The sequence below is a fragment of the Manis pentadactyla genome, chromosome 10, assembly GCF_030020395.1.
Source record: "Manis pentadactyla isolate mManPen7 chromosome 10, mManPen7.hap1, whole genome shotgun sequence".
Taxonomy (NCBI): domain Eukaryota; kingdom Metazoa; phylum Chordata; class Mammalia; order Pholidota; family Manidae; genus Manis; species Manis pentadactyla.
The window spans coordinates 23,027,785-23,046,000 of NC_080028.1; the positions used below are offsets into that span (position 1 = coordinate 23,027,785).

The 18,216-nt window shown below is 39.6% G+C and overlaps 1 protein-coding gene across 1 annotated transcript in view; it reads right to left on the bottom strand.

Moving 5' to 3' along the window:
- Positions 1-330: 330 nt before the first annotated feature.
- The window catches only part of CFAP54 (cilia and flagella associated protein 54), a 278,386-nt gene continuing 260,500 nt past the window's right edge, over positions 331-18,216 (bottom strand). The window contains exon 68 of the mRNA XM_036891466.2: positions 331-609. Within this exon, the coding sequence (XP_036747361.2) occupies positions 472-609 (138 nt within the window). The 3' untranslated portion in view covers positions 331-471. The remainder of the gene's footprint in view (positions 610-18,216) is intronic.

Sequence of the window (18,216 nt, forward strand, 5' to 3'; positions counted from 1 at the left end):
GGGAGCAAAGGATATTTAGCAGCATCCCTGGCATCTGACCACTAAATGCCAGTTAATATTCTCCTTCTAGTTATAACAATAAAAAAAAAAAGTCTCTAGACATTGCCAAATGTCCCCTGGGGTGAAAACTGCCCCCAGTTGAGAACCATGGGTTTAATTTAATCTTGTTGTACAGACATATCTAAAGACAACCTAGACATAAACTATATAAATGTGGGAATAGATGCATTGTATATAAACATATTTTCTATGAAGAGCTCTGTAAGACAGTTTCAATAAGCAACTCCATTTTAATTTAATTAAGTACATTTAATTAAGTACAATTTAAAACATTACTCAGAACTGTAATTTTTAAAGCAATTTAGTTTGTGTAAGAAAACAACTTTATTTGGTTTGTCATAAGAGGACAGACAGTTCCAAAAAACTTACTTCACACCAAGAAAAACAATAAGAATGAAATCCTTTATAAGGTTAACACGTAAAAGGTGTTCTGGGAATAACAGACACTATCCAGTTGAAAAGGCTTCCTCCTGATACAACACAACCATTAGCAAGATCAAAAAGTCTCTCAAGGTTGAATATAGATGGGAGCTCGATATCAAATGGGACCTGAGAAAAAGCATAAAGGTTTATGAAATGCATTGCTTCAAACAGTTGACTGAAGTGAAGTTCTCAAAATACACAAATACCAATTCCATATAATACCTTTATGTGAAAGAAATTTAATTCTCACCTAAGGTAAGATGCAAAGTTTTGCATCTCTGAACTGCCCAAAGGTCACATATAACACTTTGTATCCTAATAAAAATCAGATCAGCCTATAAAGCAGCAGATACTTCTAGAAATACAGACTATTTGTATTTATATAACCACTGTACATAATTGTAGATGTAGGACTCTTGGCCTGTTCATAATGAAATGCCTTCCTGCCTAACAGATCGCCCGGTTGACAAGACCTCCCGCTTTCATTCTGGACTTAAGTCCTGCCAGAGGGAAGCAAATCATGTTCGGAGCTCACTCTCTCTGAAAGTCACCGGCTGCCACACTGAGGACTAGTGTAGCCAAAGACGTCTGAGCGAACGAAACGTGGGAAATAAGACTGGCCTTGTGATAGAAGCACTCTTTATTTGACCGGGAGAAAGGCAGGAAGGAGAGAACAAGCACCAGAAAGGAAACAAGTGTTTACTGGTAACATCCTTCATGCAGATTTAGGTGCTTTTGAAAATGAATGAGCAAATGTTGTGTAGTGTGACTACAGTGAATTCGATCTTCACGGGCATGAATTCTAGTAAGAAACTAGAGGACAGGTTTTAGTAATTTCTTGACTACGTGTTAAACTTTTATTCTCGAGAGCATAATGAACCTAAAAATGGAGGCTGGGTTTTATCTCCTTTTCTTCACTTTATTGGACTAAAAACTGACAAAAAATACTCCAGTATTTTCTATACTTGAAAATAATGAAGAGGTAAAATAATAATAATAATAATAATATCCTCCTTTCCTGCTCAACCCTGAGGTAATCAGTGTCGCCAGCTTGAGGAGTACCTTTCCAAAACTTTTTAAATCCTCATAAAAATGTATATTCACGTGGGGTTTTTTTCTTAATTTTTTTTAAATAGGATAACTTTATTTCCATTATTTGCTTCTTCCAATGACTAATATATAAGAGAAATCCCTTCTTAGACAACTCAGAGAGGCAGAATAGATACATGGGGGTTGAGAGTGTGCATCCTGGAGTAAGACTGGTTCAAAGTAAGACCTCGCCACATACCAGCTACGAGAGGTGGGTAAAATATGTGATCTCTTTGAATTCTAATCAAATTTTGACTTCCTCATCCATGAAATGCAAATAATAGATTTTCTTTGTTGTTACAAGGGTGGATTGAGTTTATACATATAAAATAGTTATAACGGTGCCTAGCACACAGTAAAACTCAATAAAGGCTATGCATTATCGTTATTGAACACATTATTTTTAATGGCTACATAACAATGCATGGGAAGTCTGTGTCCTAATTTCTTCAATCATTCATCATGGATGTTGTTTCCAGTTTTCAGATATGCTTATCTATTTATGGACATACCTGGGTCAAGAGCTTTTATTTCTGTACTACTGATTCCCCCAAAGTGGTTTGGTTTAGTTAAAGGTTGTTTACATTTTTAAACTTTCACATTCCTTGCCAGATTACTTTCTAAATAGGTTGTGGCATTGTGGCAGTTAGCACTTCAACTAGAAATATATGAAGGTTTTCCCACACACAGGGAGGCAAATTGTTAAGAGTGTTAAACCTCCTTCTCCCACCATTTAATGACTATGTTTTTATTCAGAAAAAAATAACGAGAAATATTTTGGCAAGATAATACTAACTGGTTTATTAATATGTTGAAAATGTATGTGCTTTCCATGATTATTTTGGTTATGCTTCACTGATATTTAGTGCATTAAATATTCAGTCTATTATACGGTGATGAAATATTACATGTCTAATTTAATACCCTTCTGTGTTTCTTCTTGTGCTGTCTCTTTTATTACAGAATTATTCTTAATTCTTTAAAGAAAGGAATTATTTAAAAAATAAAGTGGCCAAGTTAGTTTTACTTAACATCAGAATTATTTTCATAACATAATTTATATACTATTCACCAATAGAGCACTTTTGCCTCTGACCCTTGACAATGAACCTGCAATAACAATTGGTCATTTGTCAAAGGATGAATATTAATTGTTGAGTTTATTTATGGAGGTCACAAGTGAAAGCTTCAAATCAGGAAGATTAAAAACATCCACGAGTTATTAATTTTTGTTCATCCTCAAGAGAGCATAGTTACCCTAAAATGTCTGGCCTCATCATTCTGTTATTACTCCTCCCTGACTAGACATGCAGGCACCAAAACCCTTCAGTGGACATGTCAAAGGCTTCAAATTCCAGCTATTTCTGTCACATTATCACCCAGTCTACATTTTCCTATAGCTAAAGATATTTCTTTACATAAACTTTTAATGGAAGTATAACAAAGACAGAAAAAGGAGAAACTGTAAGGGTACAACTAGCTACATTTGTTCTTCAAAATGAACACACCCTCACAACTATCACCCCATCAAGAAACAGAACACGGTTAGGTAACTACACTTATTGGGGAGCTTTTAATAATACAGATAACTGTCTAATCACTATGGGGTGCACCTGAAAACAATGTAATATTGCATATCAACTATACATCAAGTAAAAATAAATTTGTAAAAAAAAGAATATGATCAGCACTCAGGAAGTCCCCTAGGTCCTCCCCTCCTAGACACTAATCCTGCCCTCCTCCCAACAAAATAATTGCTATTCTGGCTTCTGTGCCAATAGTTTAGTTTTGTGTGTGTGTGTGTGTGTGTGTGTGTGTGTGTGTGTGTGTGTGTTTTAACTGTATTTAAGTAGAAGCACAAAATATGTACTCTCTGTGTCTGGCTTTTTTGTTCAACACTGTGTTCCTCAGAGTCATCCATGCAGTTAGATGTAACAATAGTTTGCTCATTCTGATGGATGCATTCTATTCCACTATTTTATGTATCAATATTCATTTTCCAGATACTGGGCATTTGGGTTATTTCAAATTTTTATTTCAAAACTTTATTTCAATGTGTCTGCTGCTATGAATCAGAATGCCTTTTGGTACACATGTACATGTTCCTGTTAGGTATATACATGAAAGTGGAATTTGCTGGGTCAGTGAGTATGCATATGTTTTTCTTTAAGCTGATTTTAGCAGTTTCTAAAGTGACTGGCCATTTTACACCCACACCACATCTTCACAAACTTTGGTCATTTTTACTTTCTAATTTTAAAAAGTCCTGTTATGTTTTGAGGTATCTTATCACAATTTAAATGTCATGTCCCTGATAACTAATATTATTGGGCACATGTGTATTGATTTCTTTGTTGAAACACAGGTCTGTTGACCCACCTTAGTACTGAGTTGTCTTTTTCTTACTGATAAATACAGGAATTCTTATTATAGAAACCAGTCCTTTTCTGGATATTTATAACATTTTCTTCCAGTCTGGCTTGCAATTACACTCTTTTAATGGTGTCTTAAAATACAGTCAAACTGATTGGTCTTTTCTCTTATGACTAGTAACTTTCCATGGGTCATATTATGGAAGCTCTGCCATGACCAGTCATGAAGAAAGTCTGTGATTTCCTCTGGCAGTGTTATTGTTTATTTTTTACATTTAGTTCTACAATCAATTTGGAATTGATTTTGTATCTATGTGAGGTAGGGATCAAAGTGCATTATTTTTCCATAAAAATAACCAACTGACCCAGGTCCATTTGTTGAAAAGATTGTTCTTTTTCAGTACTACAGAGCCATCTTTGACACAAGCCACAGGACTGTACAGGTGCAGAGCTCCTTCACAACTATTTCATTCTGTGGAGCTGTATCTATACTCCAATCCCACACTGTTGCTGTAGCCCTTTTTCTAGACTCGATAAGTAGAAGTGTAAGCCCATCATCTTTCTTCTTCTTCTAAATGATCTTCACTATTCCAGACCCTTTGCATTTCCATGTAAATTTTCTAATACTACTGTAAATAATAGCTTTTTAAAAAATTCATTTATAAATGTTTTTTCTTCTAAATAAATAGAATAAAATTATCATTTACATTCGTATTGAATATAGCAACTTTGCTAAATTCACTTATTCATTCTAAGAGTTTATCTAAAGACTATTTTGGATTTTCTGTATCTGTGAATAATAAGAATTTTATCCCTTCCTTTTCCACACTTACACTTTTTAATTATTCTTCCTTTATTTCATTGGTTAGGGATCCCCATACAACGTTAATTAGAAGTGATGACAGGGTATTATTAACATATGATTACTGACTTTTCAATTCAGGAGAATGGGAAAGGTTTACTTAATGAATGGTACTGTAAAATTGTCTACTACTAAAATTTATCCTTAATTTTCTTCCTGTACTATTTTGTTAAATTTATTCCTAAGCATCTTATAGTTTTATTATTGTGATGAAATTTTAAAATTTCCATTTAAAGTGGTTATTATTGGTAGAAAGTAAGTTATTAATTTCTATATCAGTCACTTCATCAGATTCTCTTAACCTAGTTATTTGGAACTGTTGGATTTTGCTTTTACAGTTATATCATTTACAATAAATATAATTTTGTTTATTAACATTTATGTTGCCTTACTGAAATAGTGAAATATTTCAATGTTGATTAACAGAAGTGCCTTATTATTTCTAAGACTTCTACTTAAATTAAATTAAGAATAGAAGGAACCACCTGAACATGTTCCTGGTAACTTATGAAATAAACATCTTATAAACAGTAAAATTGAAAAGCCACTATTATCAAGATCATGAAGTCCAGTATAAAAAAAAAATGTTGTTTTAGATGAAAATGCTAAATTTATCTCATAGCTAAAGTACATCAGTGCTATAAATATTAAGAGAATCTGAATGTTTTTTAAGAAGTCAGAGTTATATCTTCTTCCCAGAGTTTAAAATTTTAAAACAAAAGAAAATTTATAAGATTTCAAGTAAACTGATAGAGTTAAAAGGTAAAGTATTTATTTAGACATGTTTCCTGACTTGCATCTATTCAGTTTTGATTTATCTGGACATTTAAAGTCAGTCTACACAATTTTTTATAATGTGAATACCCCCATGAGGCTTAGAGACCTTAGGCGGGCAAGGTCCCTCAGCTAGCTGGTGTCAGAGCCAGGGTTTACACCCAGGCAGGCTGGCCCCTCAGAACCCCTTCTGGGCCACCCTGCTGCACCGCCTCTCCCCTAGGCCCAACTATCCACTCAGCTCCCTCCCGCCATGTCTGCTCACCAGGAAGTGCCCGCCCCGTGCAGCCTCTCCTCCCGCCCCCACCTGACTTCAGTCTCCTGCTCTTCCCACGGGCTCTGTGGCACTCTGGGCAGTTTTTCAGTTTTGGCTTGTGGAAGTATTATGGAAGATTCTAGGGCTTCCATAGGGAATTTCTCAAGTTAAGCTTAGTCGACATTAATGAATTGCTTTCTTTGTCATTCAACAGAGAAAAGATTGTCAATAATATAAGCAACTGGGGGATGGGGGAGGTCTTTCTTGTTTTCTGTAAATAGGTGAGTCCAAGTTATCCAGGATAAGGTTCCAAGGAATTGTGGTTTCTTTTCCTGGATCAGGAAAGGCTTTATGAAGAGAAAGGAAGAAAATACTGTGGCAGGTGGCCGACTGTAGATTAGTTCAAGCAGACTATGCTTCAAGAGCAATATTAAGGAAATGGTGATGATTTTGCCAGCCTAGAGAGAATGAAAGTCTGAATAGCACAAGGAAGAGAAAGTAAGCTAATCAAGTCGGGGCACACTGTAGAAGTTCATTGCCTAGATTTGAACTCGTTTGGGGGAGTTTTGAAAGCCACTGGAGAATTAAAGGTTCTTTGCCAATGCTACATTTTATAGGAGTTTCTGCAAGAAAACTAGATTGTCAGAATGAAAGATCTTATTAGTTCTCTTCTTTTGTTCTAATAACTTACCTTGAAAGAAAAATCAAAGAGTCTTCAAAGTATCTATGATTTTTCTCAACCCAGTGAGTTTTTATTGAGCACCTATTTGGAGAACTCTTGCTTCTCTCAGCACAGTATTAGTTGCATTTCATTGATTCTAAGTGTTAATGACCAAGAAAAAGGGGAGAAAGCCAAATTTCCATTAATCAATTAGGTCTGCCTACTTTTGGAAATGGTAAGTGGGATATCAAAAACTGCAGGCTTTGTGATATGGATATATTTAACTTTGCCTCCTTTCAAGAACCTTAAAATATAGAAATCCAGAGCCATCAAAAAAAATTCTAAGAGCTTCATGGTAGGAAAGTAAATACTGTTTTCATCTTACATTCTTACATGCAAGTTTCCATACCATGTTTTTGTCACTCCTTCATATATCACCTGAGTCTTTGAAGTTAATGATTTATTGGACTGTTTTTCAGACTGGAGAAAAAAACATTCCAAAGTAGAAAGAATAATATGGTAACAGTTTACTTGAGAATCATATCATAAATTGACCCACCTAATAAAAGTTATAGGTGAGAGGGAACCAGATATATTTAGTTTCACTGTACTTCATAATACCAAGAGAATCCCAACACCACCAATAATATATATTCTTCTCCCCAGTCTAACAGAAATAGCACCTGAATCTCAGGAAGGTGAGAAGGGCTTATACACAACTCTGCCAGACCACAGGAAATTTCACACTTTGCTGAGAAGAAGTTTATCTTTTTCATCACCCTAATTTTTGTGTTAATAAAATTTTAAATGTGACAGGAGACAGTTTTTTAAAACATCATATGAGATCAAAGGGTCATGGTGAGATGGTAGGAATCTTTTAAAATTAAATTTTAAAGAAATAACATTACTATAAATAAAGATATTTTTGCAGAGAACAAGAAAATAAAGATGGAATATGGGTGAGAAAGCATTTGCTCTGGGAATTAGTTAAAATGTTATACTACCTAAGAATAGGATAGGTTCTTCTTAAATTGTCATCGTCATCACTACCACTGTCACTGCAACTCTGTAACCACTGACCCCAGCCATGCACGGTACAACCTTAAGCTCTTGAGCAAAGTTCACCCTTGTATAAAGGACAATTCTTGCTCAGACACATTGTCTCACATGCACAGGAAACCAAATACTTCAGTCCAGCCAAAAACATTACAGCAACATTAAGGATCCCTGTCTTCCTTCTCACATCTAAGTAGATGCCGCAGTATTTTGCACCATGACTTCTTTATTGGGATTCATGAAAAGCGCATCCATGAGAGGATATATATATTGAGGGAGACTAGATTCACTGGGATGTATGTTTAATCATCAGTTTCAGGTTATGTTTATAGTTTTATAGTTTAGAGTTGTGATATAATAAAAAAAATAAATATCTGGTCTTTGTCTCAGGATCCTGGAATAGAGCTTCTAAAGCTGTTAGAAGTTTTCTTCTGTATGCTAGTAAGATGATTATGGTGGGGAAGGTGCTTATTTAGCTTCTGGATGGGGTCGGTCACTTGGAAAACCAACTGTGTGATTAACGGGTTAAAATTTCCAGCCCTATGCCCTGATCTCTGGGGACGTCAGAGGGGCTGGAGACTGAGTTCAAGCACCAATGGCCTATGACTTAATCAATTACATCTATGCAATGAAGCCTTCATCAAAGTCCCATAACAACAGGTTTCAAGGAGCTTCTTGGTTGGTGGACACGTTAATGTGCTGGGAGGGAGGCACACCCAGAGAGGGCATGGAAGCTCTGCTCCTCTCTCCCCACCGTATCTTGGCCTATGTTGCTCTTCTGTTTGGCTGTTCCTCAGTTGTATCCATTATAATAAACCAATAACCATAAGTAAAGCACTTTCCTGAGTTCTGTGAGTCATTCCAGTGAGCTACCAAACTTGAGGGGTTATCAGGAGATCTCTGAATCTGTAATCTGCTGGGCAGACGTGTGGAGAGCCTGGGCACCTCACTTGCAGTTGGCATCTTTAGTGGGGGCAGTCTTGGATTGGGTCCTTAGTCCATGGAGTCTGAACTAACTCTGGGTAGTAGTGTCAGGATGAAATTGAATTGTTTTGCCCAGGCTGTTGGTGTCAAGAACTGCAGAACAGGCTGGTGACAGGAAACAACCACACAACAGTCACAGCTGGTATTTTTACAAATGAGGGCAGTGCTTGCCTAGTGAATGTCTTTGGGGCTTGGCGCCTGTGGTGGCTTCTCCTACACTCCTCTTCCTCCTTGGCACCTATTCTGCACACACTGCCCTTCATAACTCATCCCAGGCTGAGCTAAGGCACTACTTGACGAAAAGTGTTAGAGCTGGCAGTGATATCTGCGTACAGGCAGACTATGCGTACAGGCTTCTTTCTCAATAGGGAGCTATTTAAAAAAACAATCCTTTAAGACCTAGAGACCCTTAAGCAAAAGTAAAAGTGTAGGCTGTACATAGCAGCTTATTCTGACTGCTTGAGAGTCTAAGGCCCAGAGAAAAGAGCCTTTGAAGTATGACACCCTATTGTGCAAAAAGAACAGCTGCTCTCTCTCCCCAGGAAAGTATTTTCTACCAGGTAAAGAACTAATAAAAAGGTCTCAAACTGGGCAAATCCTCTTTAAAATATCAAAAGGTCTAATCAGAATAGGAATGATGAGTCACATACCCAACAACGAAGTACCAGGGGCATAAAGGCCAGATGAAAGTGCATGACCAGTGGCTCAGTGCTGATAATCGGGCCTTGGCAGAAGGGTTAACAGAAGAGTTTTGTTGGATAGAGGATTTAACAGAAATACCTGGATTCAAATGTACTGTATATCTGAATGTCTACTCCTCATTATCTGTGGAGATGCAAGAGTATAAATTCTGATTAGTACTTTTTTCTGATTACAGTTCACTTTACCTCATTGCCTTTATTTTCAGAAGGTGGTTTTAAAGCTTTACCAAGTACTTGTTTTTATACCCTGGAAGAATATTTTCTCTGAGAAAGGAAGCCTGCATTTATTGACGATTGAACATGGGTTTGAGTCTTTGTTTCATGGAGTTTATCTCATTTGTAAATTAGCTGTTAAGTGGGGGGTCAAAAGAAAATCTGAGTGAACTATGGGTCACACTGTGGAATGTATTTTTCATCATGAGTGGGTGACATGTGTATGTTCTCCCTTTCCTTCCACAATAGAGGGAAATTATATTTTCTAGTTACTTTTGACTCTTCTGATTCCAAAACTCAAGGATTAATTGAGCATTCTAATGTATTCATCACCAGTCAGGGAGCTTTGTTTATTTTAACTCGCTGCAGTTCAGGATCTGGGGAGCAGACTCTGATAAGGATCAATACCCACCGGGAATGGAAAGACAGCTGATCAGGCAGAGAGGAGACTGGCTGCAATGCAGCCACAACAAGGGGCTCAGCCAACTGCACAGGCAGCTTTGAAGCTGGGATGGCCCTGCAGAGCTGTCTTGAATTGTGGTAGGATGGATCAGGTCTTTGCAACCTCATATCAATGCCTAACTGGATACACACTTGCCCCAGAATGAGGCCATGTCCTTTAGCCATGGACAATTCCTGGAGAGGGTTGAGGGTGGAGGGCTGCCAGTCAGACATGCCCAGAGCTAGGAAAATAAGTTCTTCAGTCCTGAAAGGGAGATCTGGGTGCCTCAGTGAGGGGGCCACAATAGACATAAACATTTAATTCAATGGTTAACTATAGATCCGGTAAACAAATGGCAAGGTGGCAAAACACACTCTAAGGTGTAACCAAAACAAGCTAAGGGGAACTTTAAAGTAATAACCAAGTAAGATTTCTTATGCCAAACTTCCAGATGCTTCTTTTCTGGGTCATGGTAAAACAAACTTAATACATTTCCAGTATCACTTCTATTTAGTCACTTTATTTGATTACCCTTAGGAACATTTCTGCCTCAAGAGTATGAGGAAGATAATTAGAAATTAGAGTAGGAAGGAGATTCTGAAATAATATCTTCCCTCAAATAATATCTTCCCATAAACTTAAATATGAAGAAATTCAATAATTTTACCTGAAACCTAAATTTATTTGAGAAATTCCCTATGGCAGCCCTAGAACCTTCCATAAAATTTCCAAAAGCTGAATCTGGAAAAGTATCCACAGTATCAGGGAGCCCATGGGAGGAGCAGGGGACTGAGTCAGGTGGGGACGGGGGGGAGGGGCTCTGGCACTTCCTGGAGGACAGACATGGCGGGAGGGAGCCGAGTGGGCAGTTGGGCAGCAGGGGAGAGGCAGTGCAGCCGAGTGGCTCAGCAGGTGTCCTGAGGGGCCAGTTGGCCTGGGTGTAAACCCTGGCTCTGACACTAACTAGCTGAGGGAACTTGGACGAGTCACTTAAATTTCTCGCATGTAAAATAAAAATAATAATAGTATCTACCCCAACTGGAAACAGAAATCTAAAGTCCCATGCTGAACTTTGGAATATATCTGTATATTGATTTCCTGTTGATGCTATAACAGATTTATGACAAAGCTAGTGGCTTACAGCAACACAAAGCTGCTCTCTTATCTCAGAGATGAGATATCCAGACTCAGTTCCACGGTGCTGAAGCCACAGTGTCAGCAGAGCTGATTCCGTCTGGGACTCTAGGATGAGAATCTGTTTCTCTGCCTTCTAGCTTCTAGGGGTCTCCTGTGTGCCTTGACTTGCAGCCCCTTTCTCAGTCTTCAGAGCACATCACTCCAATTGGCGTGTCCATCGACACAATGCCTTCTTCTCCTCTGTTGTCAAATCTCCTTCTGCCTCCCTTTTATAAAGCCACATGTGACAACATTTAGGGCCCACCAGGATAAGCCACGATAACCTCATCTCAGTATCCCTAACTCAACCACATCTGCAAAGTCCCTTCTGTAGTATAAGGTGAAAACCTTTGGGGATTAGGATGTGGACATCTCTGAGGCACCATTATTCAGCCGACCACAGTGTGGGATTAAATGAGATGGTTCAGTTCCTAAGAATATCACATTTATATCACATCTTCTCAACAGAGTTTAGGTAGTTGAAGTTATTAAATTATTTCCACTTAAGAATTCATGGCATTCCTGTAAATGCCTATTGTGCCAGGAGTTTTTAGTATTAACTAAAATATATATTTGTTCCTCTGCAGTTCTCCATATCCAGGCATGTTGAGGCTAATAGTTTATGAGCAGAAATGATAGCCATTCCATGACAGCTTTTAGAAATGGTTAACCTGATTTGTTGCCTAAACAAAGACACTTTTGAGAATAAAAGGAAAGTCTACTTTTCATTACTCCAAATCAGTGGGTACATGTTGTGACTACTGAAGGCAAACTGGGATGTATGGTCACCCTACTTAAAATATCCTGTGAAAGCTCCTAGGCCTCTTCCTCTGCAGTGGGGACCCTGGAGACTGTGTGGTCTGGACAGCAGAGTTACAGGTTGAAGGAGGTTGCTCAACCCTTCCTGGACTGTGCATGAGAAAGAAAGAAACCTTTATTGCCCCTGAGATTAGGGGCTTATTTATTAGGACAGCACAGCCATCCTAACTAAAATACATATGTTGTGGCTAGTTTGTTCTGCCCTTATCATATTTCTAGACAGGGGGAAATTCCATCAGAGGGAGTTTTAATTACACTTAAAGGTCAAGACTTTGAACCTCAGCAGCAAAGACATAGGAAGCAAGGCTCTCAGTGGGTATGTGGAAGCTGGGTTCCCTCCTGAAGGGCTGTGTTTCATCTGCCTGGGCTTTTGACCTGGGATACAGAAATGAAAACTCCAGAGTTTGAAGAATACTTGGCATTTCTTGATGCTTTTTTAGGAAGGAACTCACTGGGCTTAATGTCTGGCAACTAGAAACCGGGCTTCTTTAGAGCAAAGGCTTTATAAAGAACATGAGCTGAAGTCTGCATTCTGTTCATGGGACTTTGTTGCTTAGAATCAAAGCATGAAGGGCTTTGTTCACTGGCAGCTCCCACTGCAGTAGCAAACTGGAGGGCTGACCTCACGCGCACAGTGTGGAAAGAAACTGCTTGTGCTGACCCTTTATTCCCATCGTATACACCACAAGCAGCTGCAGACCATTCTCACAGTGCAGCTAACACTGACCAGCAATTTCTGATAGAAGTCTAACGGAGTTCACAATTTACAAAGAAATCTCACGTAAATTATCTCACTGAACTCTTTTTAGGATTCTAACTTGAGCAATCAGTCTTTGTCTGTCAATACTAATAAGAGGGTGTGGAGAAGACAGGGGCAAGGACAGAGGAGGAGGAGGAAGGATGGAAGCAGGTGGAGTGGGAATCCCTTGCTGAGCCTCCCTGAACATCTACTATGATTTGGATGTGCAGGTAGCATAGCAAGCACTTTTGTTGAATGATAATTCTGTGGCCAAAATAAAATGTGTCAACATTAATAAAGACTTTTTTTTTTTTATTCATCAAGAGTAGTTTAACAGCTCTCCAGGGAATTATGCTGAGTGAGAAAATGCTGGCCCCAAAAGGTTACATACTGTATGGTTCCTGTTACATAACATTTTAGAAATGACAAGATTATAGAAATGGAGAATAGATTAGTAATTGTCAGAGGTCAGGGATAGGGTAGGGGGTGGGTGGGTGGCTATAAAAGGACAGCAAGAGGGTCTCTGTCATGACAACATGGTCCCATATCCTTACTTTATTCACGTCAGCACCCTGGTTGTGATGCTGTACTAAAGTTTTGCAAGATGTTACCACTGGGGAAAACTGGGTAAAGTTTACACAGGATTCCTCTATATTATGTCTTATAATTGCAAGTGAATCTACAGTTATCTCAAAACAAAAACTTTAATTAAAAAAGGATGGTTGAAAATATTAATAATACATCTATAAAATATCCATGTACTCTTTGGAAAATTAGCAAGCATTGAGATAGGCAAAAAGCCATAATTAAGGGAGTTATTAATGGTCAAATGAACAAATGACTCATTTCACATTATTCTAAGGCTGGGAGAAATAGAGTTCCATGATGTATTGAATGCTTAGCACTGGCACTGCACTAAAGGTATTGCATATTGTTTCTAAAGTAATCTTACATGAAGAGTAGCTTTCACCAATGTACAAAGTAAGAAACAGAAACACAGAGAAAGTAACCTGCTCACAGTCACACTAATCAACAGATGGTGGCACCAAGGATCAAATCATATTTTTTATCCACTAACATACATTGGTCCCGTGACCTGCAACAGGATCTAACTGATCTGAGGTCTTTGAGGATTGATGACTGGTCCACAAAGGCGACACTGAACTAGAACTTGAGCTGACGGCTCTTCCCACCATACCATACTCTCACGGGTGATTGAGAAGAGAACATAGTGGCATTAGCTGCCTGGGATAGAGGTGGAATAAGGGCAAACTCTCTAAGGGCTTATGTCCAAAGTATTAACAAGGAAAATGGGTAAATTTACACCTGCTCCTTCTCTGAGTATTTATTTAAATATAAAGAACGTTTGTCCAGAGAATTTTCAAAGGCTTGCCAACAGACTCAGCTATATGAGGCAAAAGTCAACACCTCTTCAAATGAAAGTATAATCCCATTGTTAAGGATCCGGTTTTTTAATCAAGACAAAACTGTTTAGCAAAATGAATGAAGTAAATGAGACTCAACATTTAACTCAGTTTTCAGCAAAATAGAAAGCAATGAACAGATTTGCTGATGGTACTCCTGACTTTCACCTTCTTTGAAGTTATACAAAGTGACTAAACTTAGGACACTGTCCCTTTGATTCTGAAAGACAGTTATATTCCCAGTGAAGTCAAGCTTGCTTCATCAGGCTGTATTCACACTTCTCACTATTTTCACAGTAAATATATAATATCAGGTTCACGATTATATTTTGGTTTGACTTATACCCAAGTATCATTACACCCCCAAACTGCATGTATAACAAAAGTGGGACCAGTACTTGGAGCACAGATAATGCAAAGGCTCTCGAATCCTTAATGAATGAGAGCATATTTCACCTTGACACTGTTGCTGGCAAATCTCTGAGAGATGAGCATTTTGAAAACCCTATAAACAGCTTAGCCTTTTCTTAGCATTTTGAAGAGCACATTAATAGCCTGGCCTTTTCTTAAGAGCTTTCTTTTTCCCTTAGCCAAATTTGACAGTTAGAAGTGAATAGTGAGAGTATGGAATCAAAGTCAGCGCTGTGTTTTAACAGCAGTGTGGAACTGATGTCATCTGGCATTGTCTTCAAAAGAATATAAGAATATTAAGTAGATGTCTCATGAACTTACATACAAAGGGTACTCTTCACTCGAGGACAGAATGATAATGTCTCACAGAAGAAAGATGTAATTCTAGATGCCCACAAAATCTATTCAGATGGCTCTTGGGTGGTACAAAAAAAGAAAGAAAAAAAGAAAGAAAAGAATATCTGCAACTTTCAACTTAGCCCAAAGAAGTTATATTAATATAATTAATTTTTAAATACTTAGTCAACACCTTCCATAGAATATGTGGAACCTTGTGCCCAATGTTATAAAATGATGGTTTTAGCACAGTATTGTCATTGCCACCATTTGGGAAGTTTTGTTAAAAAGAAACCCAGAGGCATACAGTAATGTAATAAAATTAGCCAAAAGAATTAACGAGCCTGACACCAACTTCTAGGATTTAACAGCCTAAAAATAATGTGAAGTGGAAGTTGTCCTATACAAACAGGGGCACACGTGACCCCATCCAACACCTGGAAAAGCTGCCTAAGTTATTTCAAAGGATGCCTTGAGAATCCACCTCATTTATTTTCTACCCTCTGGGTGTAAACACACTCAGCAACTTCAGGACAATTACCTGGGGAGCGTTGCCAGGAGCAGCCTCTGCTCAGAGGAGGAACAGGCCTAGAAACTGGGAGTGTTTAATTGGCTGCTGTGGCAAATTGCACTTTCCCAGAATGGCTGCAGCCGTAACCCCCAACCCACATATCATTCTTACAATGTATACTCCTCCCATCGAGAGGCGGGGTCTGTGTTCAGACTTGAATCTAGGTGGACTTAGGACTACTGGGAAAGAGTCACTATGTAACTTGCAAAGCCAGGGCATAAACATGACAGAGCTTCTAGTTCTCCTGGAAGGCTCGCTCTTGAGACTCAGACACCACACTGCATGGAAGCCCACCAGCCACAGAGAGGTCTTATGCCCACAGCCCAATCTGTGTTTCCAGCCCTCAGCCCCCAACACCCAGCATGTAGCACCAAACCACATGAGCCTTTGACCCTCAGGGATATCAGCCCCCTGCAGCTGAATCATCTCCGAACTTGGAGTCTGCCCAGCTGACACCCCAAATGCCATGGGGCAGAGACAAGCTGCCCCAGTATGCCCTGTCCAAGTTCATGGCCCACAGAATCCTTGAACCTAATGAAATGGTGTTCATTTTATGCCACTAAGTTTGGGGTGCTTTGCTAACAATAGTAAGTGGAACCTATGAGAATAGAGAATATATGTGGTTAAGAGGGATACATGCAGCCATTCCCAGCACTTGTATTAGTCCAGCCTCTCTTCTGGGAATGTCCTCAGAGGTTTTCTCCTAGGCATGCTGTTGTTTGACTACACAGCCACTCCTGAGGGAAAGAAATCTACTTACAAGGGTCTAACTCCTGCTGAACTCAGAGAGCTCTTAGAGGATAATAATAGTAACTATTTTGCTTAGTATGTGGCCAGGCATTGTTCTAAGACTTTTACACAGATTACTCATGTAATCACACAACAAGCCTATGAGGTATGTACTATTTTTATTTCCCTTTTACAAATTGGGAAACTGAAGCATGGAGGGTGAACAATTTGCCAGGAGTGAGACAACTAGCAAATACCAGGGCTGGGCTGGGACCTGGAGCCAAGCCGTTCAACTCTCGGACCTGCCCTCAGCCCCTGCACATACCCCTTCCCAAATCCCAACTCGAACCCGCCCTCAGCGACATCTTGCTCAGTCCAGCCCTGCCCTGAATGGCCAAGAGTCCCCAGACAGAACGGGTGGGACAGTGCTGGCTTCAGTGTGCTGATAATGGTCAAGAGCCCAGGCTCTGTAGTCTGCCAGTCCTGACTGTGACGGTCACCAGCTGTGTGACTTCGGGCAGGTCTTTTAACCTCTGTCAACCTCTTTCTCCCCATCTTTATGCAAAACAATCATCCACTTTAAAACCACAACCACCATCATCTCCATGTGTGTAAGCTCTAGCCCCATGCCTGCTTTCCTTTCCCTCCATCAGCCTTTCCAGGACAAGGACTCAGCTTTCTCATCTCTGGTTCCTTTGGGGGGCCCAGCACAGTGCCTTGGATTCAGCTGCAGATTTTAAACTGAGTTTTTTTTAAAAAAACAAAAACGAAAAAACCCTCTATATTTATTTCTGTATCCAGAACTTGTGGGATTGTCCCATTCTTTCCATCCCCATGAACAAAACCGTAGGTCATGTTCTCACCACTGAACCTATGGCCAGAGCTGGGACCTCAGTTTTCTGCTCATCTTCCTAATCAGAGGAAAATGCTTTCACAGATGCTCTTGATCATGTTTACCTAAGTGTTCTCTACTGCCTTCCACTTATTTTCCAAAGTAATTAAAACTTTTAACCATGAGCCATAGGAGCTTCTTCTTGCTTGATTTTTTACAAGGAACCAGAGAACCTTTCTGAAAAGATACCAAAGGGAATTTCTCACCTTCAGAATTAAGCCAAAATATTATCAGAATATTAACTGCTATTATTACTGAGGAGTGGTGTTTGGCCCCCAAGTGTCTCTTGCACCCTGTACCGTCACTGCTGCTGTTTTTGCCTGTCTCCCCTCTAAACTGCAGGCTCCCTTTAAGGCAGGGACTCTGGCCTTTACTTCTGTATCCCTGCCTAGCGCAGCAGCTGGCACAGAGGAGACACTTGACAGATGCATGAAGTTGAGTTACAACCACCTGAGCCTCCTGCATGCTGTCAGCTCACTAGCGTCTCACACCACATGTCTCTTCTCGTCTCACATCTGCCTCTGTTGACGTTAACTCCTACACCCAGGAAGCCAAGTGCTCATGGAGAAAAATCACAAGCCAAGTAGCCCAGTGTCCCAACAAATTTATGACCTTTAAATCTCAGTGTGGCATTCATTCTTTTTGTCCTTCGTCAGCTACTTACCCATCACACATCATGACTGTGAGTGACCAAGATCTCCATCTCTCTCTTGACACCCTCAACTCTCTACCCCTTTCCACTAATAGGTAAACTTGTGTCCATTTCACCAAGAAAGTGAAAACCACTGGGTGTGAACTGCCTCAGCTTCTCCCACCCTTTTCTTACCAAGTTCTTACCTGAATCTGCTACCCCAAGACCTGGGGAGAGCGATGTCTTCCCTCCGCGTCTGGTCGGCTCTCTCACCTGTGCTGCTGATGTCTTTCTGTTCCTTGCCCTCTCCCGGAAGGCCTGGCTTCCCATCCATTCTTCATCCTCCACCCCGCTAGCTCTTTCCCCCTGCCGCAGCCCCTGTCCTAACAGCCCCCTTCACCAACTGTCGCCTCAAGCTGTCCCTCTCCCCTCTCCGATTTCACTAAAACCTTCCTAAAGATTCATCTGCATTTGCAGCTTTTACCTTCTCACCTCTCACTCCTCAATTCCCTGTAGCACCTGCTCCCCATTCTAATAAAACATCCACTGAGAGTGGTTTAGTTAAAGATGCAGATCCTAGATTGAAACAGAACGG